At 44.7% G+C, this 24,961-nt stretch overlaps 2 protein-coding genes across 3 annotated transcripts; one reads left to right on the plus strand and one right to left on the minus strand.

Moving 5' to 3' along the window:
* Window positions 1–1,974: 1,974 nt before the first annotated feature.
* On the minus strand, window positions 1,975–13,135 carry wfs1a (Wolfram syndrome 1a (wolframin)). 2 transcript variants are annotated; one of them, XM_062520460.1, is made up of 10 exons: window positions 13,012–13,135; window positions 12,065–12,373; window positions 11,177–11,253; window positions 9,418–9,562; window positions 8,915–9,088; window positions 8,101–8,163; window positions 7,792–7,916; window positions 7,463–7,588; window positions 6,050–6,738; window positions 1,975–5,448 (listed from the first exon to the last, which is right to left on the minus strand). In XM_062520460.1, the coding sequence occupies exons 2-10, from the start codon at window positions 12,366–12,368 to the stop codon at window positions 4,269–4,271; spliced, it is 2,883 nt and encodes a 960-aa protein (XP_062376444.1). In that variant the 5' UTR covers window positions 12,369–12,373; window positions 13,012–13,135; the 3' UTR covers window positions 1,975–4,268. The 2 variants fall into 2 exon arrangements, with proteins under 2 accessions (XP_062376444.1, XP_062376436.1); XM_062520452.1 differs by having other exon boundaries at window positions 7,780–7,916.
* A 1,458-nt stretch (window positions 13,136–14,593) lies between these two features.
* crmp1 (collapsin response mediator protein 1) lies at window positions 14,594–24,756 on the plus strand. Its single transcript, XM_062520474.1, has 14 exons — window positions 14,594–15,052; window positions 16,585–16,673; window positions 16,790–16,974; window positions 17,347–17,511; window positions 17,740–17,801; window positions 17,918–17,998; window positions 18,362–18,430; window positions 18,563–18,683; window positions 19,452–19,608; window positions 21,209–21,350; window positions 21,630–21,800; window positions 22,198–22,377; window positions 22,894–23,059; window positions 23,374–24,756. The coding sequence occupies exons 1-14, from the start codon at window positions 14,702–14,704 to the stop codon at window positions 23,463–23,465; spliced, it is 2,031 nt and encodes a 676-aa protein (XP_062376458.1). The 5' UTR covers window positions 14,594–14,701; the 3' UTR covers window positions 23,466–24,756.
* Window positions 24,757–24,961: the final 205 nt, after the last annotated feature.

Consider the following 24,961-nt stretch of genomic DNA (forward strand, 5'->3'; position numbering starts at 1 on the left):
AAGCCAGTCCGATTGCCTTCCCTTCCCCCCACACGAACATACACCCAGTTGTCTTGGTAACTGAACCGCGCGCAGCAGCAATCTTCCTATCACGTGCTTCCCGAATCTTCCCACAATGCATTACTGCCAGCTACGCCTGCTTCGCTTCAGGTGGAACGATATCAGCATTCTCCACCGGCGCCAGCAGCAGCACCCTCTTGGCCAGACCATTTCACCCCCAGCAGCACAGCTTCAGTGAACTAGAAAGAAAAAAAGCAAAATCACCATCCTGCGTTTGGCTGGGACAGTCTAAAGCAAGCTCACTCACTCGCTCGCTCGCTCTCTCTTTCTCTCTCTCTTTCTGTCTGTCTCAAGGATCACTCCTCAAGGAACCTCACTTTGACCGGATTCGTCAGTATTTACCCCGTGGCCACGGGGTAGTTTCTCACTCACCTCAAGTGTTCGACTCACCTCACCTCTCCGAGGACATGCTAGTGGTGTTTAGTGCTTGGACCATGGCTACTCCTCTGACGATTGTTCATCAAGGGGGGTGAACTCTCCCTTCCGCGTTGAATATAAAGCTGAATGAATGTACTTGTGGAGCACACAGTTTGCTGGTCCATTTTTAAAAATTCGTGTTAATGATGGTTACAATGATATTAAGATAGGGATGTCATGTCTGACACGTTGCTTTGTCCATGGAGAAAAAAATGAATTGTGATTATGTTTTTTTTAGTCCTCACTTTTCTTTTGGCTCTCTGGTCTGTCTCTGGTCTTTGGCACTTTCTCTTGTCTTTGTATTTCTCACTTTCACACAGTGTCAAGATCAGCCTCTATGGTTTCCTCCTTTTTAGGCCCTTGTATCTGTCTCGACCTTAAGCCATGCCTTCCGGCTTCGCTCAGCCATCCCCCATTGTCGCTCAGTGTCGCCGTGTCCTCTGTTCCCCATTGCTGTCCTTCCTACTGCTTCCTTGGACCTCATTGACTACTACTCATTCCTGACATTTTAGCCCTGTGGATGTTGAACCCCTGTGTTAGCTGTGCCCTGCCCCCTTCTCTTTATCCTTCTCTCTCTCTCACTGTCTCTCTCTCTCTCTCTCTCTCTCCCTCTCTACTTCTCTTTATTTGACACACCAAATGCAGACTTGTACAGTGGCTCCATGTGTGGCTCTGTCACGGCTGCATCTGTGCAGTGCTGCTCCATCTGGGTGTGTGTGTGTGTGTGTCAGCACTGAAGGCAGGAGAGCCCTGCGCGCTCCTTTATGTAAAAAGGGGAACGCGTCAGCAGACAGCCCACATCGCACCATGGTGATACCAGCACGGCAGTTGCCATGGTGACAGGCCTTCTGCCATCATGACCGCTTGAGCTCAACTCTCCTCTCAGACGTTTGGGGTAGTCACTCTCACACAGATTTACGCGGACACACATACACACACATACACAGACAACACAGAAATTCACATGTTAAACACCACAGAGAAATGACCAGGGAAAAGGCCTTTTTTTTTCTTTTCCAGGGCACACAGAAACAAAAAAGCATGTTTACCATTATCAAATGTTACTAGTGTGTATATCTATGATGCCTAAAAAGTAATCAAATGACACTTAATGGAAATCAAATGAGGCAATGAAGGAATGTGCATAAATAATATAATCTGAAATGAAAGATTATGTGTCCATATGTGATTCCTTCCATGAACTGATTTTCCATTGTGCAGTCAGGCAGTCTCATCATACGTGAACAATCCTACGTGAAAAAGGAGAGAGAATGTTTGTGTGTGTGTGTGTGTGTGTGTCTGTTTGTGTGTGTATTCATTGCTTGGAAATGTCTTTGTGAGAAGAGATATTCAGTGAGGGAAAACAGATCTGAACATTTGATCTGCACCTGTAATGATGTTTAAATGATTGGTCAATGGTGCTCTATTCTACTCCCATACACATTGAGATGCCTTTTAACAACATACTCAACATAACAAATAGACAGTACGTCAGAGCACATTTATGCCAACTGAAATGTTTAATCGTTCCCATTTTTATCTCTCTCAAAAGTACACATGACAAACTTGGAGATCCAAGTCCTCAACATGATCAAGAACAGCTCCAGGGCAGACACATTAGGCACTCCGAAGTGTGATGACTTTGGCTTTAGTGTGCAAGAGGCCTGTTCTGTTCCTCTTATTCGTCCCATAACAGTGTTCACAGCGTTCACATTTGTGCCAATACCCCTGACTCACAGTTAAAAATGAATGCATCTAAGACTGTGACTGCAAATGTAAAAAACTGGGATACCTGCATATATATTAAGAACCTAAGTCATAATTAATAATGTGTGTGAAAATCGCAGCTTAATAACAAAGGGCACAATATTTGTCAAATTCAGCAAATGGCTCTTCATGGCCCAACACTGTTATATGTCCCAGATCAGATCAGGTGTGTTCATTATGGTATGGCCATCAGCATGGTCCTTTAGCTATCCATTCTCAGTGTGTGCTAACAACAACTCTGGTGTTACCATATACATGTACACAGTGCTGGCTCTGTAAATGGGAAACCATTGCTTGTGCCAGTTCAGCCAGTCAACACATTGCATCATAGGCTGTCACTTGATTGGATGCCGCGCTTAAATATCAATTGCAATCAATATCTACCAATCATCACACGTTTTAACGAATGTTAAAACAAAGTCAGGCTAATAAAGTGACATGCCATGGGAAACACCTCCTGGATATATTGATTCAAAGTTTGGGATATTATCGATCTCCCCCCAAAAAACCTTCCAGTTAGTAGCTTTGTTTAATTTAAGTGACCAATCTAATACAGCCATTAAATTACTCAATTTGGTAATCAAATCATTAAAATACATTATTGAGGTAAAAATCTAGAACATTACGTTTAGCAATATTAATAGTAAACAATCTGGAGGTGAAAAACAACAACATTAAATATTGAACTTTGATGCATAAGCACATTCATGCTCCGTAAACTCAAACAACTAATACATATTCTGATATTGTGGATAACAAACAACTATAGTTTCATTTAGCCCCAAACAATTGTTAAAATGCTGTCCTTGCCATTAAATCTTGGATAAGAACAATCGACATAGTACTTGTTATCACTAGTCAGAAGTACCAACATGGGATTCAATCAGATATTTGGAGGTATGTGTGCATGTGGTGGACTGGGGGTTAAGGTTAGGGGTTGGTTTAGTGGGGACCACCACCTTATTTGGAAGTTTTAATAAGTGTTAGCTTAGCTCTAACAGTGAATGATTCCTGCCAAGGGGAGAGCATGTCCAATGCCTATAGTAATTGACACAATATGTCTGCTTTAAAAACTGCTTTGAAATTTCTACTCTGAGAAAACAAAGTCTCAATAAATGTTTCAGATACCATCACAGGTTCTGCTTAAATCTCTTACAGACCAACGTGATTCCACACAGGGACTTTCATCAAGGATTTTAAGCTAATTTTAAACCTCTCAACATCCAAGAGGTAGTTACAGAGGGGGGAGGGGGGTTGGATGATTCTAAGGGCCCAGAACTGGAAGGGGGTCCCCAGAGATCCCCCTGATACTGGGGGATTATCCAAGGGCCCAGAATTATTCTCTGTCATAGGGCCACACCCCTGCAATGAAATCAAAGTTTTACTGCATAGTAGAGGCACTGCTGTGGGAACTACAGGCTTACAGGCCCATCAACTTCATATGTGCTTTGTGTGGCATCAGGTGTGACTCACAGGGCACCGCTCACAAACAGCAGTGTGCTTCAGTTAGCTTCAGTTAAGCCACTAGCATGTTAGCTATGCTGTAAATATGGGGGCAATTCAATGAATGAAGATGTGGGTTGGGAGAGGTCCAATGTGTTGTTTGAACAGCCGAATTTCAAACAGCACAGTCCTTAATGAAACTTTTAAGACAACAGTTGGGGGAACAGGCCCTGCAAAGTGATTCAAAAAGTTGACTCCAAAGGTTGAACAATCTCTTTTACTGCCAAGAAAAAGACATTATCTTGAGGATCAAGGCAATGAGCATTTTGTCAATGAATGTGTTGCTTCATGTCATCCAATGACTTTTCACTTAGACAAGAAGCAGCTCAGACTTTTTTCCAAAAACTACTAAGGCACAGGTACCTTTCTTTTATTCCAATTTCCTTTGGAAAGAAACGTTTGCTAAGTGATATAAATATAAATATAAATATAGTTATTGCCTGTCTCCCACGTTAAAATACTCATTATTGGCATTTACTGTATGTCCAGTTTTACCTCTCTGGTCCTGAGTGGCCAGCCCATCAGATCCTGGCATAGAGGAACGGGGAGAAGAAGAAGTCGAAGGCGAACTTAATGGAGCGCATCACACTCTGTCGCAAGTTGCGCTCGATCTTCACCTGGCGACCCTCGGGCATGAGGGAGGACTTGCAGTCCAGGCAGTGGATGGCTTTGAGCTCGAACGCGGGGAGCTTGGCCCCCAGGCGCCCCTCCAGCTTGGTGCTAAACTCCACCATGCTCCCCGGGTCCAGGTTCAGCAGGACCTGTTGGAACTCGTGGCTGGCCTTCAGGAGAATGTCATAGCTCGGGTCATCGATGGGAGGCCCGGTGCCGTCAAAAGGCATCCCCACGGTGGCCTCGAAGCGGTAGCTGTCGAAGCGCTTGACGTGGCACTGGTGATTGGCCAGAGCCTTGATCTGGCACATCTCCTCCTCCTCCTGCTGCCGCTGGAGCAGAACGTGCTGGGCAGAGCCAGGCACCGCCGCCGCTGACCCGTTCACTCCGGAGGCGGTCGCGTTGACCGCGTCGCACTTGGGGTAGGTCTGTCCGTACAGGCAGCGCATCCAGTCGGCCATGAACACCGGCAGCAGGTTGATGACCGACTGGGCCCCGTTCTCCGTCTCGGCCACGCGCACGTGGCGGAAGCGGCCCGTCCAGGTGACCCGGTGGCCCTCCAGGTGGGTGCACCAGATCTGCGTCTGCGCCATGCCCCGGGCCTGCCACGCCGGCGGGCCGCAGTACTTGCTGTACTGCCGCCAGGTCATGGTGGAGTTGTACACCTTGAGCCCCTCCACGTTGTACAGGTAGACCCCGCAGAGGAGGATGACGGTGCTGATGCAGATCAGGATGAGCTTGACGGGCCCGCGGTGGAAGATGGAGTGGAAGACGTCCAGGATGGACAGGCTGAAGCGCGTCCACAGGCGCAGGGTGACCGGCACGGCGCACACCGCCAGGGTCACCAGCATCTTGGTCAGCTCCAGCTCCAGGAACCACTTGACCATCTGGATGAAGAGCATGACGGCCAGGCCGACGGCCAGCACGGGCAGGGCGAAGAGAAGCAGGAAGTAGGCCACGCAGGTGCGCATGAGGCCCACGGGGGTGGAGTGCTGCAGCAGCACCACGGAGAACTCCCACCACATGAAGCACACCAGGTAGGGCACCAGGAAGCAGTAGGTGCCACTGAAGCCACGCATCCTCGCCATCCTAAGCAGCGCGGAGATGGGGACAGAAATCAAGATGATCTGAACACAGAGCACAGCAGATACAGCGGTATGCAGAAGATGCGTATTTGAACTTCTGTAACTCATGCAAGATATTTAGGCTACGTGATGTTCATACTTTTGCATCAGATCTGTCCCCAACATTGCTTGTTTTAGCTACAGTTTATTTTTTTGTAACTATCACCATCACACTCTAAAAAAAGATGTGTAATTTTAGCACATTTTCTGTGTGTGCTCAGGGACATTTTGTGTCAATTTCAACACAGCAATTGTGTGGCTGGCTGGGTGAAAAACAGAGTTCAGCAATCTCAAAACAACAAACAAACTGTGTATCTACAAAAAGATGTGCCTTTTTGTTTGTTTGTTTGCTTGTTTTTGTTGTTGTTGTTGCTACACAAAATTAACGCAAAAAACGTGTTGTCCCTGAGCTCACACACAATGTGTCATTTTGACACATCTCTTCTCAGAGTGCAGGTCAAATTCCCTTAGGGGCCACAAGCACAAGTGACCACTAACAGGAAAAGAAACAACAACAAACAGAACAACGACATGTTGTCACCTCATCTACTTTCTGCCATACCCACCTGAAGAACAGGTAGAAGAGGTAGAGGTAGAGTAGACAGGGCAAGCTGAGCTTGAGCACGACTGAATGGCCCAGGGGCACGGTGGTGAAGGTCTTGCCCAGCATGCGCACCACGACCATGGTCTCGGGCAGACGGCTGGTCATGATGCAGGCGGACGACGCCACCTCAATGAAGATGGCCTTGCGCGCGTAGGTGGCTGCCGTGGGGCTCAGGCTCATGTAGCTGAGGGCCGTGAAGAAGATGGCCACCGTGGACAGTTCCGAGCACGGGATCCAGCCCTTGTCCGCCACCGGGAAGGTGAAGATGACGAAGATGACCGAGGTCATGAAGTAGAAGTACTGCTCCAGGTTGTTCCAGCCGAAGTTGGTCTCGGCCTGCTCCACGTCCAGAGTGGGCTCGAAGCGCGTCAGCAGCGCCGTGATGGCGCTGAAGTTCTCCCAGCCCTTGCTGCTCTGGAAGATGCGGAGCGTGCAGATCACCATGGCTATGAAAGAGAGGTAGAAGATGAAGAGGGGGATGGCGAAGGCGAACAGGTCGATGGTGAGGTTGCTGATGATGAAGAAGAAGATGAGGGCGTTGACGTGGTGCGTGGGGATGACCGTGCTCAGCCACTGGCTGCCGGCTCGGGAGGCCCAATCGATCAGCTGGTCCTTCATGGACAGGATGATGTTCAGAGGGTACTGAAGGCCCTGAGCATGGAACAGGCAGAGATGGTCTATCAGTTTAAACAGTCTATCAAGTTACTGTGCATGCAACCATTCTATAGCTATCATGTGGCATGGGGCAGCAGTGAGCATCTAATACATATTTGCAGTTAAGGTCTTAATAATTTAAACAAATCAGCGAATAGATAGTTATGAAATCAGCTATGGTTAGTCTTAAACATTACACTGGGACCATTTTTTAAATTAGTGTCCCAAGTGTAGACAGGAGAAAAAGTGAAACTTCATGATTAAAAGTTTTACATTTCACAGAGAGTTATGTCAATTTAAAGCAACACTATGGAAGAATTGAGAGCTGAGAATTGAGCTTTTTTTGCACTCACTTTTTTACGGTATTGATGGGTAACAACATATATGAGGCATTGTAGCAATATAGATACACCTGCCCATATCGATGATATCGATGGCTTACCAAAGAGTGAGCTTTGATATCGATGGCTTACGAGAAAGTGAGCATTGATATCGATGGCTTACCAGAAAGTGAGCTTTGATATCGATGGCTTACCAGAGAGTGAGCATTGATATTGATGGCTTACCAGAGAGTGAGCATTGATATCGATGGCTTACCAGAAAATGAGCTTTGATATCGTTGGCTTACCAGAAAGTGAGCTTTGATATCGATGGCTTACCAGAAAGTGAGCTTTGATATCGATGGCTTACCAGAAAGTGAGCTTTGATATCGATGGCTTACCAGAAAGTGAGCTTTGATATCGATGGCTCTCTTCATGGCGAACCTGCGTCTGCTGCCCAGCAGTGCCCCAGTGCCCCAGCTGTGCCTTTTCAACTTGCGGTGCGAGGGGACCATCTCACTGGATTCCTGACGACAAACACCACACAATATTGTACCACAGACCTACAGTACCATATAGATCCATGCTCACAATTTCACTGATATGAGTCAAAACAGCTTTGCCTTATCTTAACTGTGGTACTGCCAGATACAGTTATTGTGAACAATGCTCAGAATGGATAAGCTACTGATAAGATATGATACTAATACAAAGATACCTTTTGACCTACGTCTTTTTCACTAGACTCTGTCTCCTGGGCATCATTCATTCCTTTATCCTGAATGGTGACCGGTGCCATGCCCTCAGTGAATTTCTTGGTGATTTCCACAAAATGGTCTAGGTCAACTTGTCCAGCTATGGGGCACAGACAGAGCTGCATCAGTGGTAGAATGACTAAGATATTATATCAGAATTATAAACACAGCAATCTGACACACGTGGTGTATGTGGATAAAAGCAACCTGTTACAGAATTGAATTGCTATTGAATGTTATGGGTAACATCATGTGACTGGAACAGTATCCACCCAGAGACTTACATTCATCGGCCACCATGTTCTCCAGAAGTCTCCTTTGTGTGTCAGCGGAGGTGGCCGCGGTTCCTGTGGAGGCAGGGCCACCTGTTGGTGAGGACTGAGTACAGCATGGCAGCAGTGTCTGTCAAACAGTTGCTTAACATTCCAGTGCAACTCGATCCAAGCATTTCACAAGCGCTCCCAAAGAGAGAGAGAGGGCACAGCCAGCCATAAGATGCCAATCAAATACCCTGTTACGTAATGCACAGGCAACTCAGAACACATATCGCTGGGTAATTAACACGACTTCCACACCACACTCTGCCAACAGTAAATACACAGGCCTGTATTGAATGGCTCAGATTTACTTTCTACAGAATGACACAGAATGACACAGGATGCGTGGCTCAAAAAATGCTCGAGCAGATGTATCAAAAAGCCAGTAGCTGTTGCTTTTTTTTGTAAAGCAGCATTTCTGATCTGCAGGAGTTCCTCTTGGCTTGACTATTTAGCAGTCACTATATATTTAACACCAGCATCTTCTTACAGATTGCTGCTTTAAAAACTGTACTTGCACATCCATCAAACTTGAACCATTTAGGGTAGCATAGAAGCTTGTCCTATTGACCAAGTAGTCAAAGACATTTGACCACATCCAATTCTCATACTATACATGCACAGAAAAATTACTGTGAAGTCAGTGACTCAACAAGAGGTATGCTAATGTATGCATTACAAACAAACCAACCAACAAACAAACAAACAAAACAAAACAAACAACAAAACAGCATTACTCTTCAGGCTGCAGCTTCCGCCATGCTCCCCCCGCGTGCCATACCTGGCACTGCATTGACCTGGTCGACATTCTGGAGCATTTCTGACATAGCCACAGTCTTCTTCCCGTCCGGATTGAGCTTCTGGAACATCATCTTGGCCGCCCTCCTCACGGCCTGCTCAAACTTGCTCTCCGTCGAGAGCTTGCGTACCTCCGCCTCATTCTTTGGAGTGATGCCTGTGTGGGAACAAGCACAAGCATCTCTTCTTCAGATAAGCTGATCATCTTCCAAGCGTTCTCTTCTCTAACATGTTTTAGTAAATGTGAACAGAAACAGACACACTGGACAGAATCTATTGGGTAAATATGGCAAAGCTACCAGCCCTTTCAGCCTTTGGATGACCATTTCTATTTCAATGGAGGAGTTGAGTGACAAACCTTTTGAATGCCTTGCTGGTACTGTTCATATGATCAATAATAAGGTGTAAAGGTAACACAACTTTTGCAATTATTGTGTTTGTTTTTCTCTTGATACAGAGAGAGGCGGTGTGGCACAGACAACCCACCTCTCCTCTGAATCCAGCAGCGCTGTAGCATCCTAGCCGCGTCCTTGCGGCCCAGTTTTGCCGCCTGCACAAACCACTCCACAGCCAGCTGTTCATTCTCCTCTTTGTTTTTGTCCTCGGCCAGTTTCAGGTAGTATTTGCCCAGCTGAGAGGAACAACCACAGGGACAACAAGATGGATGAATGAAATGACTAATTATTTAAAATGAAAATGTGTATGTGTAAGTGTGTGTATAAGACCAATGTCACACATATTGTGTGTGTCTGTGTGTGTGTGTGTGTGTGTGTATGTGTGTGTGTGTGTGTGTGTGTGTGTGCATGTTTATGAAAAGTGATTAAGTGGTTGGACGGTTGTGTGTGTGTGTGTGTTTGTATGTATGCGTGTTTGTTTCACAAATGATGAATTATTCAAAATGAAAATGGTGGCGTTTGATTTGGTGAGTCCCTCTCATGAGAATGAGAAGCACATCATGTACAGTCATCACAGCCTCAGTATGTTCATTCCTCTGTTTGTAGTGCATATGTTATGCCACGTTTATAATGGCCACCTGGCTCTCACACAAAACTCTACCAGCAAATATCCCTCTTTTATCCAAAGTGACTTACATTACAAGGGCCATGCTCAGGGGCATTGGTATTGAACCCACAACTACAAGCTAGCTCAGCTACTTAGTCACTAGACTACCACCACTCATAACTATGCTCTCCTTCAAACCTTCCACCATCCAAAGAACCCTTGGTGGTCTTCTCTATCTAATCTATCTATTACGCTACTGACCCTACTCGAGTTACTTCTGTAATTGACCCCTGTGCAATATAGGCCACCAATTTACGCTAACATGATCCCATGGCCAATAGATCATCTGAAGAGTCAACTGACAGTTGTGAGACAAAGGGCAAGTCATGACAGCGGTGCAATGACAGGTAGATGCACTTTCTCACATGCCACAACAGATTCTCCTGGGGCATTTGAGTTTACAAGTTAACAGGTGGGGAGGGGAAGGAAAGATAGGCTTGCAATCCCAGTTATTTAACCTTTCCACTTCACAACAACGGCAAGTGTTTATTTCATGTCTCTTTCTGTGTGTACATCTGTGTGTATGTGTGTGTGTGTGTGTGTGTGTGTGTGTGTGTGTGTGTGTGTGTGTGCATGCGTGCGTGTGTGTGTGCGTGTTCATGTGTGTGTCTGTACGTGTGAATATGCACATTAAAGTGCCTAACTGAGTGTGTGTGTGTGTGTGTGTGTGTGTGTGTGTGTGTGTGTGTGTGTGTGTGTGTGTATATACATGTGAGAGTGCCATGGGTTATATTCAGAGTTCAGGCTCATCTTCCAGGAACCTGAAAATAGACACACACTCATGACTAGGACAGACAAGTCTGACCACCACCGGTTGAGGCCTAAACCAACGCAGTGTGAAGTCTGCAGTCTGCATGCCACTCCCAACATGACTGGTCAGAGTCTCCACTACATTATGTATGCCCTTGGCTGCCTTTTCACTCCAATACGGAAAGTCGAAGTTGAATAAAAATAATAAAAAACAACGTTCCTGTGTTCCTGTGCTCCAATGATCATGTTTCTTCTGAAGTCTCTTTCTCTCTCTCTCTCTCTCTCTCTCTCTCTCTCTCTCTCTCTCTCTCTCTCTCTCTCTCTCGCTCTCTCTCTCTATGCATGTGTGAGTGGGGGGGTGCTAATATGTGTCAACGCGTGTGTGTGTGTGTGCATGTGTGTGTGTGGATGGGGTGTACGGTGTACTACAAACTTGGCTCTGATACTTTGCATCTCCACCCTTGGCCTTTTCTTCCAGCTCTTCAAAGGGCAAGTCCTCCTCTTCCTCCTCTGAATGACACAAAAGCACTTAAACATTTTCGGACTCTGTTGCAACTATGCCAACAGGCATAAAGAAAGAAAAAATAAATTCACCACACGCGGTATGTGTGTATAACTTTTTTCGCATATTTCTGGGAACGAGGAAATTGAGTAATCACCTGCATTTATTCAAACCACAAGGATTATTCGAGAGTAGTAAAATACTATGTTCATGTCTATAACTTAACTCCAATAATCAGCCATGCTTTTGGATGTGAGAGATAACATTCATACTTATTTTGCCACACATACTGTATGCAGAGGGATTTAAATTTGTACATGTTTAAATACAACTGAGACATTAGTTTCTCTCCCCACCCACTGAAACAAAAGTTGTTGATTGTAAAAAGTCCATTTAGTACATGCAAATGTTTTGTGTATAATGAAAAACACCAAAGCCTGAGAAAACCTTTAAGATTTCTGTCATATGTTCTTTATCTTACACTCTTATAAAAAAGTGCTATAAAAATGATTCTATTGCATGCTTCATATATGGCACCCCTAAATGGTTCTTACTGAAGGATTCCTCAAAGGAACCACTAAGGCTTCTTTAATGCCTGCATGGTTCTATTTAGCACCACCAGAGCCATTTTGTAAAAGTGTATGTGTCATATGCTTTCCCCTCTTCTCCAACTCTCCCTCCCCCCCTGCAGAAGGTGAGGATGATTACCTGCCTCAAAAGACTCTGCCCCCCCCTCACAGAAGGTGTGGATGATTTATTTCCTCAAAAAGAATCTGCCCCCACCCCCTCCCGCCCCCCGTAGAAGGTGAGGATGATTACCTTCTTCAAAAGAGTCTGTCTCTGCGGCCTTCCTCATCTTCTCTTGCATGATCACTCTTTTGGCCAGCAGTTGAAAACTCTTCGCTCGAGGTAAAGAGGGCTTTTGTGCTGTGCCAGAGGCTGACTTTGGATCAGGTGCCAAAGAGGCAGCAGAGGAAGCTGTGGGCTTTGAGGAACTGGAGGACATGGCTGAGTCGTCCTGGGACGGCACTGCACTGGAGTCAGGAGGGGTGATGGAGAAAATAGGTTCTCCATTTTCCAGGGGTGGCGGAGGGGGGGTTGGAGATGAATCACTCAAGTCCATAGCAGCTGCCAAAAAAGAAAGGAAATCGGTCAGGCATAATTTGACAGGCCGGGACTCCTAAATTACAAGAGTGCTGTTATTTTGTTGCTTAGCCAGGGCTGGGGAGCAATGGGTGGCAGCTGAGGTGCATGTGACCTTTGTCTTAACTCTTTAAAGTCTCAGATGAGACCCTTCGGTGCTACAATATGTTAAAAAGTACTTCAATAGTGAATTATTATTATTATTATGATTATTATTACTATTACTATTAGCCTACTATGGATACATGTTTATTACTCTAGTCACTAGTCTAGTGTTTGTCATTTTACGTGGAACTACTGCATCAATTCACCATAATGACAAATCAAGAAAATACATTTATGGATGCATGGACCGTTATTCTTACAGTTTAGGCTATGTGTTTGAAATAAGAAATTGAAGTTGTTTACATAGCCTACAGCTATCGGAGAATTCGCTCAAGATTGAGAAATTACGTCAGTTAAGAACAAACTTCAAGAGCACAAGTTTAGTCTTGTACTGGCAAGAGAGCCTGGTATATTAGAACTCTAGGTCCCTCAACAGGCTGCGAAGCTATTTACGCGCTCCGACTCTGTTTCAAGTAGAACAGAATACAAACGGAATAGCATAATAAAAAGTTACTTACATGATCAATTTGAACAGATTTGTATGATCCAACTAAGAGAAACGTTCCCTGCATTGATTTCCAGAAGTAAACGAAGTTCATGTAGTTCCCGTCAGCCTCGCGAAACCGGAGACCCACTTTGAAGAGGTTGGCAGTGTGAAGTATCGTTTCAGCTGTCCAAGTCGCTTTATCAGACCACGAATCTTTCTATTGGTTAGTGTAGTTGTCCATCTACTTGATCGTCAATATGATTGGTTTTCTTTACGTGTTGCAGTAACCGTAGCCTATAGGCTTATCGCTGGTTTAACAGCGGATTTGATCCACGTACCCAAGATGTAGTAATAACTATTTGACACAAGTACGGGCACGTTTTCGTCTCAGGCACACTGATGTTATTATTTTGCCAGGAGTTCTCGATGCACTCTTAAAACGACTGTGCTATCTATCTATCTGGACAAAAAAAACCTTTCAAGTTGTGTTATTTTCAACATTGTGTAACACTTTTAAAAAGCAAACACCACAAACTGTGTTGTCCCTATATGCGAACAGAGATGCGTTAAAACAACGGAAGTTGTGTTGTTTTCAACACATTCGTTTTAAGAGTGTGAATATTTGCTCGAGTTGGTTTGGTGACTTGAATTGTTTTCAAATGGAAGCAGCATTGGGGTAGGCCTATGCTTTAAATAACTCAGTCAGGAACTTTACAGAGGTTGCATGTGATCTGTTGTGAGAGACATCATAATTGCCCCTCTTTAACCACACACCAATATACTAGTCATCTGCTGCTGACTGTAATTACCTCTTAATGGATTATAAAAAATAAGTAGGACACACTTTCCTTTTTGCCACATAGTTTTCGTGAAATTGCAATAGGCTAGTTATTTCTGCCACAATTCGATATCGGTGGTGTCGTTCACTGGAACACATACAGTAAAGCAACATAGAGGCAGAAGTGAAAGAGTTGGCCTACAGTATGTGTGAGTTTTTACCGAAACGTTCATTGATTATTGATTCAGAATCAAAAACGGGACATGCCTTCACTCTATACATAAAATACTTAAAAATGCTATTTTCTGTCAGTCAAAGGATAATAATACAGACTGTGTGCTAACTGCAATTCACGAGGAGCAGATATGATTAGACTATCTATTGGAATTCAATTCATTTTTGTTGGTTTCATCCGAATCCCTCTCACTGGTGCTGAAGGACAGCTCCCAGGGCAGGTTTTGGTGTTAAATGCACAACTTTTGTTGTGAACAATGCCCATGCACGAAACAACTCCTGATGGAGACTAAATGAGTCAAATCCCTCTTCTTAAGAGCAAGTACAGTAACAACTGCTGCAAAGGCATTTAAAATGCATTATAGCTGGTCCTTTCTGAGCCGAGCATTTACAAGAAATTCTGCGCTGCTCAAAATATTCATAGACTATCCTACTGTAGCCTATATCGCCTGGGGTAGTTGGTCTGCTTTTTAGAGAGGGCTCTCTTGCCGACATCGAACTAACTGCGCCATAACTGCAGTTTATGGACCAACTGAAACTAGAGCACTGCATCAGTTATTCAGCGCACCCACTCGCGCAGATCAAGGTTTCCCAGTTCATCTCACGCAGTACGACGGGCACCGCAGCAGACTGCATGAAGCATCTGCCCTGACCTGGTTTTAGTCTCCAGATTGCCACCCCGATTAAACATACTAGCCCGTTGCGTGCAATGTCGGACTGTCGGCGAGAGTGGAATCGGGAGGATGAACTCCCAGTTTACTTGGCAGGGCCCATCACCACGGGCCCTACGCAGCGACAGAAACATTGCGGTATGTTCAGTTCTGTGGAGGGGGCTTTCGACAGCAAAACCATTGATTTTGACTCTAACGCTGTGAGCCGGAGAGGGAGTCGGACCCCTCGGAGTGGAAGCAGAGAGCGCATCCTAGACGGTGACTGTGTGAGCGAGACAGCCAGCGTCCGCAGCCCCAACTCACCGGAAAATCGAGAGGATGGGTGCGAGAGTGTCGCGAGCACACATTCGTCTGGGAAATACTGCTTTTCAGGACAAAATAATGGAAAGGTGAGCTACGTGTATGATAAGGTTCTGTGCCAGCCAATACAAAGACGCCTTCCGCGTGTGTTCTTTAAAGAGTCTAAATATAGCCTACTTTAACTCACTTTCTGTGTAGGCTGTTAATGTCAAAATATTATTTTTGTTGTCGATATCAGGTAGTTTATTTGCCTACTCGTTTTGCGCCTTTTTATTTGGAATCATTTGAACTATTCCAACAATTTCACGGATTGGTCAACTGTTGTTTATCCCATTCAAAACAATAACAGAATACATGGCCACGATACAGATTATTATCACAGCAGACCGAACACGTCCCATCTGGCGGCTGGTTTTGTTGCGGTCCGTGACTTTTTGGCCACCGCAGGATATACTTGGGAGGGGGCGCTACAGTTCACTCGTGGAACCACACACACACACGCTCACACTCACTTATCCGTGAGAGGCGCTCATCCCACATAGCGGACGGCAGTCGTACCCTGATCGCGCTGTGCGTACGCGCTCTCGAGACACAAAGAAGGGCAAACCGGTTCATTGTTCATAAGGCGTCTGTGCTCGTCGGCGGGGCAGGACAGCATGTCCGGGACAGGCTATCAAGGAAAAAAGAGCATCCCCCATCTGACGGTAAGATAGCTACGCGGCCTGGCTGTTGGGAGGAACCACTGCTGAACCCGACTCTAAATCCCTACTTGCGGCGATAGGCGGAGGGATTAAATTCTTAGTGAGCCGACAACAGTGGAAGCCATGCCTGTCGTGCTGCTTAATGTAACATTATCACCAACCGTTCCAAATCACTATGTGACGAGATGAACCGAATATCAAAGTGTTGCCTGGAAATTTGGCATCATTGCGCCGGATGCAGGGTAGCCTAATAACATCTTCGGTGACCATGGTCAATCAACGCTAAAACTATGTCTCCTTGTCAAGACATGGCAGGACAAACGGGTGTCTTTAAACACATTTTTTAAAAATCAGGTGATTGGCAAGGCGCAACAGGGTTCATTTGGAGGGCTTCAGAAAACGACAGTCGAGAGTGGGGGGCGGTGGCCGCTCATCAGGCGGTCTTTGGTGGAGAACAGAATGCAAACAGGAGCCACACCGTATGCAATGCATTCAATTGTTGGATTGGCTTTGCTTTGACGGGATTAGATTCAACTGCCATAACGTTGATCGACCGAATCAAGCAATAGATGCGACCTGTTTGGTCGGTGCCAATGCCTGAGTATTTCAGTGTCAGAGAAATGATGTGTGATGCCTGTGTCTGGACTCACTGGCATCATCAAGTTCTTTGATCGGCAAAATGCTCTATGGAAACCTAACATATTGTACTGACAGTTTATGCCTTCTTGGTACGACCAACCCCACCCATTTTGAACTGATGCAAAAGAATGTAGGCTACTACAGCATATGAACAGTTAAAGCACTAAATTGCCCCTTTTGGTATGCAGCAAAGTAAAACACTCAATATTAAAGCAATGTTAAAACAAACGGTAAAGACAGACATACAGCCTAATAGTGTTTGCTCACTCTCTTTTCCACAGAGTGAGCGACTGCTCATCAAAGGAGGGAGGGTTGTGAATGACGACCGGTCTTTCTATGCGGATGTCTATGTAGAAGATGGTGTGATAAAGTAAGTCAAATAGATTACAGTGTGAGACCTGGCACATACTTGAGCACACGTTTTTTGAAACTGCATGCAAACGAGACCTCTAAATCTTGAACACGCATGCATGCATGCTCACTCAGGCAGGTGGGGGAGAACCTGATCGTGCCCGGCGGAGTGAAGGTGGTGGAGGCGGAAGGCCGCATGGTGATCCCCGGCGGCATCGATGTCAACACCTGCTTTCAGAGGCCCTTCCTGGGCGTCATCCCGGTGGACGACTTCTACCAGGGCACCAGGGCCGCCGTGGCTGGAGGCACCACCATGATCAGTGCGTTTAAAATCACTCAGAAGATAAGACAAGCACTATGACATGGTTGAGTAAACATTTTGGCTTAGACGTTCAGTGTGTATGTACCATAATGGCCAACCTGGTCATCAGGAGATGTCTGTAGACACCTGTCTGATCAGACAGATAGAAAGATAGATAAAAAGATGACTTTAATCATCCGTAGAGGGAAATGACATATAAAAATGCTGATATTAGTGAGGAAACAGCAGCCTGAGATGGGTCCAAGGTGCAGTAGACCTTCTACTGCACGTATGCCTGACACCAGCAATCAGAATCAGAATCAACAATTGGTTGCTTGTGATATTTCCTCTGCTGCCACCCATCGCTGACTCCTATTCTCACTTTGTCCAGTTGACCATGTGACCCCGCAGCCAGGGGACAGTCTGCTGGAGGCCTTTGAGAAGTGGCAGGAGGCAGCGGACAGGAAGTCGTGCTGCGACTACTCCCTGCACATGGACATCCCGCAGTGGCACGAGGGCGTGAAGGAGGAGCTGGAGCTACTGGTGCAGGACAAAGGTCAGTCTGACCCGCTGCACGGCCCGGTCAGTCTCAGAATGTATTGGCAGACATGCATGCAAATAGATTTATTCACATGAGGACTTTGAAATTTCATTAGAAACTAAAATGTCATTGCAAATATATTTACAGTACATTCACTTCTCTCGCTCTCTTTCTCTTTCACTCTCTCTCTCTCTCTCTCTCTCTCTCTCTCTCTCTCTGTCTCTCATAAATTCTCTCTTCCAGGGATAAACTCTTTCCTAGTTTACATGGCCTACAAGGACCTGTACCAGATGTCAGACACCCAGGTATTGGCCGACACTCTTTAACTCTACTGTTGTGAATCAGTCTTAGTCTTGCTGTGTTGAAGAGAGGCCCATCATTTATAATGTCTTCCATCCGTGTCCTGTGTGTGTGGCTGTAGCTGTACGAGGCCTTCTCCTACCTGAAGGAACTGGGAGCTGTGGTGATGGTGCATGCGGAGAACGGAGACCTCATTGCACAGGTCAGTCTGCATGCTGGGCTGCACAGCTGTCTGTGAACAGTGAAGTCAGCGCATAATGATGCGATGCAGTTGTGAAGTACTAGACATGAATAAATGTTAGATGGTGAAAGAGCTGGTCATGATATGACAAGGCGGAAATGATTGTGATGACCACAGTAATAAAGTCTGGTGAAATGAAATAGATAGGGATCGTGATGATGATGATGATGATGAGGATGATGATGGTTAGGACAATGATTAATCAATGATCACTGATCAGCATGATGACAGTACAGTAAAGATGTTCATAATAGAACAATGCAGTGGATCAAGTTCTTCTCTGTTGAGGGTTAGTGATGGTTAAACTGTACATTTCTCTCTCAGGAGCAGAATAAAATTCTGGATATGGGAATCATTGGGCCAGAGGGCCACCCATTGAGTCGCCCAGAGGAGGTAATGTCTACAGATCATTGAGCTAATTATGGGATTACCTAACAAGCGCTAAACTAATCAGATAACTCCAGCATGAAAGTAACAGTCCACCGAGTTTGATATAGCTCCAATTGGCTTCTTTTCACCTCTTAGCTGGAGTCGGAGGCAGTGTTCCGCGCCATTACCCTCGGCAACCGGGTGAACTGCCCTGTGTACATCACCAAGGTGATGAGCAAGAGTGCTGCGGACACCATCGCCCAGGCCAGGAAGAGAGGTGAGCGATGTCATCATGGCAGACATGGAACAAGAACGCGTATGGCGTGCAATGCAGTTATAAGCATGCTAAACATGTTGCCAGATGAGGAAAATGCTTTACAGACATCACTTGACTGCTGGTCTTGTACTGTTAAGATGGGATGTATTTGATAGAGTGAGAGGGACACAATTTGATATGTCAGTTTAATGTGTATTTAGTCTGTGATATGTTACATTTAGTTTACATTCAGTCTATGTTAAATGAGCAATCTAAAGTTTCAGTTAGTTCCGGTCTTTGATTATGATTGGTTAAGCCACATTCAAAGATACTGTAAACCACTCTGCAAACATACATCCATTGGTGGTACTGTGAAAACAGGTGCTGCCTCTGTTCGTTGCTCGACAACCATAATTGGTAGAGAACTACTTTGTTTAGCGGACAAATTACAATCTGTCTTCATAAACTGTTGCAATTTTGTTTCTGCGTGTTCACTCAATGAAAACATGTTAAGTAAATATAGTGATTGTTTTAGAAGAGCCTGCAAGGCCATATAGGCTACAGAGTATTGTAGAACAGCAAGGCCTAAGTAGGGTTTTCACATCTTGCCTAACAATGTCCCTTAACAATTCTAAAGTTCTCTGTTAACCTACAGCCTCTTGATACTTATTGCTTAAGTATTGCACCATTTTTAGCAATAGTAGTAGAAGTTTGTGGAGAATTTGTAACACTCCAGCACACCAAATGATATCAAATTTGTGAAATTAAGATCCATATTTTGCCCTGTAGGTGCCGTAGTGTTTGGTGAACCAATCACGGCCAGCTTGGCCACTGACGGATCCCACTATTGGAGCAAGAACTGGGCCAAGGCGGCTGCTTTTGTGACCTCTCCGCCCCTCAGTCCAGACCCCACGACCCCGGAACACCTCCACACTCTACTCTCCTGGTAAAAGAATGTGGCCAAATCCAACTCCATCTTTCTCTTCACATTCACGTAGCCTATCTAACTTAGTATTCATGAAGTCATTTGGATTATTATACAAAAATGAAACTTTGATGTGTTCTTACGCAAAGACCATTATGGGCGATGACAGTAAGATCTGCTGAATGAATCCAAATGAATAAGCCATTTTGAGATTTGAGAGGTTTGATTTTTGGGAAGCAAAGCTGTGAGCACTGTCTACACAAAGGCAAACTCTCTTTTCCATGTAGCACATAGCATTGAAACACACATGACAAATCCAGATACTTTCCTCGATGCACCTCCATTGATTTGAGAGATGTAAATATGCTGTGTTGTAAACCCATGGTCGAAGGCTATCCTATAGTACACACATCACCGAGACATCTGGCGCTGCTGACCACGCACAACTCCACCTCTTACGCCGAGTTCTGATCCCCTCCCTCCTGGACTCGGTTCTGCACCACACCTTGCTTTCCCTGGCCCCGTTTCCAGAAATAGAAATGCAGTGCTGGTGGCGTTCAGCTCCTGTTGCCATGGTTACATTGCCAGCCCCCCCCTTCTCATCCTTTCTGCCTTGGCTCCCTCCCTCCAGCTTAGAGGCAGGCTGACAAGAGAGAGGGAGATGTCAGTGCAATGAGTCTCTCTCCATCAGATTTGCACTACAAGGAAACACTCATATTTTTAGCCTAGCTGTTTGTTGTCTATTATTGATACAGCACACTGTTTTATGATACATTTTTACATTTTTGTAGATTGTAAAAGTCTCTCTTCCAATTTGATCTTTTTTTTCAGCTTGAATTCATAAAAAATATTAGTTTTTATTATTTTTTCCCTTTTTACCTGCCATTCACCTGAGCAGGTATAGTTTCCCATAATCATAAGTAATTGTTCTAGACTTCATTATCACTGAGTCTCTGCATATGACCACGGCTTTATGAATGTAGTGGACAGGTTATTATGCAAAGAAAATATCTGAGTATGAAGGGCCACTCCTTATGTCCAGCCGGGCATAGTTAACAGGAGATGGCAGTGTGGTGGCTCAGCTGTTCGACTTCCCCCAGCAACAGCATGCAGTGCATGCAGCACTGCTCACCTGCTTGCACTGCAAGGACATCTGGTGGTGGTCTACAGAAGTGCGTCAGACTCCACTCATTGCATAAGTCTTCAATGTCAGATGATAACCGATCTAGAATGATCTTTGCGTGTGTGTATGTGTGTGTTCCTGTGTTGATTTTTCCAAACACATACAGATAGATTTCAATGATCAGCAGTCCATTATATTTCAACTTGTACAAACTTATGCAATGACATGTATTTTTTTTTTTTTATCAATCAACCGTATGGGTCTAATGTGTTCTAATCTGATATTGAATGTGTTTTCTCACATTGGAAAATGTATATTTTATATACAAGTCTATAGAGTTTAAGTGTAGATTGCACATTTTCATAAATTGCATTTTTGTAGTACTGCGCCTGACTGATTTTGTATGCCATGGATAAACATTTGTTGATTGGCTGTAGCTATTGTTGCATATGTACTGTAACTTAACCCAGTTGCTGCTGCTCTGTGTGTGTGGCCCAGTGGGGACCTGCAGGTGGTTGGCAGTGCACACTGCGCTTACAGCACCTCCCAGAAGGCCATCGGGAAGGACAACTTCACTCTCATCCCCGAAGGGACCAATGGAGTGGAGGAGAGGATGGGCTTCGTTTGGGACAAAGCTGTGGTGAGAGACAGAGAGAGACAGAGAGAGAAAGAGAGGCGTGTGTGGGTGCCTGTGTGTGTGTGTGTGTGTGTATGTGTGTGTGTGTGTGTGCAGACAGAGAGAAATTGTGAGCGCTATATTTTAAATGCTTAAAACCATGTTGAGAACTTTGAGTCAAGACTATACTGTACATCATGACATACATTTTATCTTAACATTTAAGGCATTTCACATTCATAGTTGTTGCGTATTTGCGTGTATAAAAAAAAGTTAGTCTTCATCTTGAATCCTTTTGTTTAGGCAATGGGAAAGATGGATGAGAACCAGTTTGTGGCAGTCACTAGCACCAACGCTGCCAAGATATTCAACCTGTACCCGCGGAAGGGTAGAATAGCTGTGGGCTCAGATGCTGACATTGTCATCTGGGACCCTGACAGGACAAGGACCATCACTGCTAAACTGCAGCAGTCGGTGAGAAAGGGGATGGGGCAGAGAACCAGTGTTTGCCCATGTGTGGTTTTATGTACAATGGTGGAGGGTTCCATTTGTAAGTATTTCACCGATTTCATTGCCTTGTTCGATATCAGAGTGGTGCTTGTCATCGCTAATGGGTAAAGGGATTTGATTGTATGTTGGCACAACTTGATTCAAGCTCTCCTTTTTCCTTTCCTCTGTGTGAAAGCATAAACAGAACATAAAATGACACAGTCCTCCAGCAGTGTCCTTTGATCTCTATCTTTTAAATATGTTTGCCCATAGTAACCCAAATGTGGGAAGCATTGCTGTAATTACAGCCTCTCTCTCTCTCTCTCTCTCTCTCTCCATCTCTCTCCCTTTCCCTCCCTCCCTCTCTTTCTCTGTCTCTCAGGCGCTGGAGTATAATATCTTTGAGGGGATGGAGTGTCGTGGGGCTCCCCTTCTGGTTGTGAGCCAGGGGAAGGTTGTCTATGAGGAGGGCAAGCTTCATGTGCAACAAGGCACTGGTCGTTTTATCCCCCGCAAGCCCTTTCCAGACTATGGCTACCAGCGTGTCAAAACTAGGAACAATGTGAGAATGCACTTCTCTCTTTTACGGCATTTATATGTGGTATTTGTTGTAAATACATTTATATACTGTTTTCCTATGGAGTACCATCATCTACAATAGTCTTACAGATTAAGGATCTACAGTACATACTTTCCACATATTCTTTTTCATTTCTTAGTTACCACGTTGTTTCAGACAAAAGATCTGATTGTTGTTGAGGTTTGTGTTTCAAATCCATTTATCATCAGATGATGGTAAGAAACTAGCCAAAGGTACTACTATGAGGGTTCTTGTTGTGGTTATCCGATGATGGTAAGAAACTAGCCAAAGGTACTACTATGAGGGTTCTTGTTGTGGTTATCCGATGATGGTAAGAAACTAGCCAAAGGGACTACCTTGAGGGTTCTTGTTGTGGTTATCCGATGATGGTAAGAAACTAGCCAAAGGTATTACTATGAGGGTTCTTGTTGTGGCTATCCGATGATGGAAAGAAACTAGTCTCAGGGACTCATTTGTGAGGGTTCTTGTGGTTTGCAGATGATGGGCAGACAGGGTGTGCCTCGTGGAATGTATGACGGCCCTGTGTACGATGTGCCTGCCACTCCAAAGTACATCACCCCTGCACCTTCTGCCAAGACCTCGCCAACAAGCCACCAGCCCCCACCAATCAGAAATCTCCACCAGTCCAACTTCAGCCTATCAGGTAATCCCACTTCACTTAATTTGTTGTACAGAGGTGTGTCCCATTTGCCAAATCACTCAAACAGTGAATTGTGATATCACAATATAAACCACTATCATTACTCTTAATTACATTGTAAATGATGACCTAGAATAGTTGTAGGCTATGTTTACAGAAACTGGAATCGTCCCTTTTGGCTAGTTTTGCTCGGTTGGCTTTTCAAATGCTCTTGTCAATGTTGGAATTTTGTCTAAAGAGAAAAAAGAGGAGCTGTGCATGTTTGAACCTGTGATGGTTTGATTTCTGTAATGGTTTGTGCCTGTGTTTTGTTCTAGGAGCACAAATGGATGACAACATCCCACGACGTTCTGGCCATCGCATTGTGAACCCCCCTGGTGGCCGGTCTAACATTACTAATTTGGGCTGAGCTGACTCCATTGTGTATGTGTGTGTGTGTGTGTGTGTGTGTGTGAGGGTGAGTGAGTGTGTGTGTGTGTGCATGTGCATACATACACGTGTGTGTGTGTGTGTGTGTGTGTGTGTGTGTGTGTGTGTGTGTGTGTGTGCACTACATGTATGTGTACAAATCAGTGACCATTGTTATCCACTTTATTCTGCTAACACAATCTCTAAACTGTCAAAGACAAGACCTTGGACAAAATCATGATATTTGAAGGGAAAAAAATGACAGAAATACACACGACACACATCTCAATCACTGAACTATAGAACGGAAATAGGCAGACTGTAATGACTAATGCATCATATGAAAACCTTTTTCCCTCTGAGACAACCTCTCAGATCTTCTGTTTGACATTTTTCCCGTGTAAACCCACGTGTTGATATTATCTATTTAAACGATGGTGCTCTCCTTTGTGACCAGCTAGTGAACCTAAAGCCCTCGCAATATACGCCACATAGTGCTGCAGTGATGCCTATTTAAATATGATTTGCCATCAGGTGCACAGAACTCTTCCCAGACCTGTTTGTCAGGTGCACTGTTTATCCATTGTATTGTTGTGGACTGAGGAACACCGCAATGGGCTTTTCTCTGTTATAGAGGTTGGTGCTTATACTTGCATGGACGTATTTTTACTTGGATGTTGAAATTAGTTGTTATATTCACTTCTATCGCAACTGATATGGTCTGTATGTTTTTAGACACACACATTGTACACTCTCGCAAAGGCCCTGTTGGGTCTTTGTTTCACATGAAACATACCTTCTCACATAACCTCACATACTGTGGTAACTGCCAGCTATGATGCTTTAAACTGCACTGGCTCCTTTCATAATAGCGTGCATAAAATCTTTGTTGTCTGTTGTCACATTGGACACATATGCAAGCACACTCAGTGACAAGAAGAACACAATCAGTCACACACCTCTGCAGACTGCATATGAAGGAAGAGTTGCGTATAGCGCACCATGGTTGTGCCTGGTGAATCATATGGGGGCACCTTCAGCCACGCTGTGAGGAAGACCTTTGTGATGTTGAGATATCTGACTCCCTGAACGGCTTCTGCTTCCCTCCCTCTTGTCCTGAAACTTAAACCTTTTTGTCTTCCCTTTGGATGAACTGTGATGTCTTTGTTGGCCATGGCATCTCTTGTAGTTTGAAGCGAATGTTCCTCTATGGTTGTTGTATGGTATTTAAATAAACTCACAGATCAGTGAAACACAAGAGAACATTGTGAAATAAAATCCCCCAAAATATGGATCTCTTTTACTGAATTGAATGCACTTACACATTTTTAAATACGGTAAATGAATGCACAGCGAAGTATATAGCTCTCTATGATATTATATTGTTTGGTAACACTTTACTTGAAGGTATTTACATAAGATTGACATGACCCATGAACCCTATGTCATAACAAAAAACAAATGACTCTTAATGGCAGAAGCGTTGTCATAAATGTT

Source organism: Sardina pilchardus, chromosome 2, assembly GCF_963854185.1.
Source record: "Sardina pilchardus chromosome 2, fSarPil1.1, whole genome shotgun sequence".
In the NCBI taxonomy this organism is placed as follows: Eukaryota; Metazoa; Chordata; class Actinopteri; order Clupeiformes; family Clupeidae; genus Sardina; species Sardina pilchardus.

What these genes read in the sequence shown, in the direction of transcription:
- wfs1a (XM_062520452.1), bottom strand. Translation starts at nt 12,368, where the DNA reads ATGGACTTGAGTGATTCATCTCCAACCCCCCCTCCGCCACCCCTGGAA. An exon ending in CTGCTGGATTCAGAGGAGAG is followed by an intron (nt 9,089 to 9,417) that starts GTGGGTTGTCTG and finishes GTTCCCACACAG; the next exon opens with GCATCACTCCAAAGAATGAG. An exon ending in AAAAAGACGTAGGTCAAAAG is followed by an intron (nt 7,589 to 7,779) that starts GTATCTTTGTAT and finishes GTTTGTCGTCAG; the next exon opens with GAATCCAGTGAGATGGTCCC.
- crmp1 (XM_062520474.1), top strand. Translation starts at nt 14,702, where the DNA reads ATGTCGGACTGTCGGCGAGAGTGGAATCGGGAGGATGAACTCCCAGTT. An exon ending in CAGGACAAAATAATGGAAAG is followed by an intron (nt 15,053 to 16,584) that starts GTGAGCTACGTG and finishes TCTTTTCCACAG; the next exon opens with AGTGAGCGACTGCTCATCAA. An exon ending in GTCCAACTTCAGCCTATCAG is followed by an intron (nt 23,060 to 23,373) that starts GTAATCCCACTT and finishes GTTTTGTTCTAG; the next exon opens with GAGCACAAATGGATGACAAC.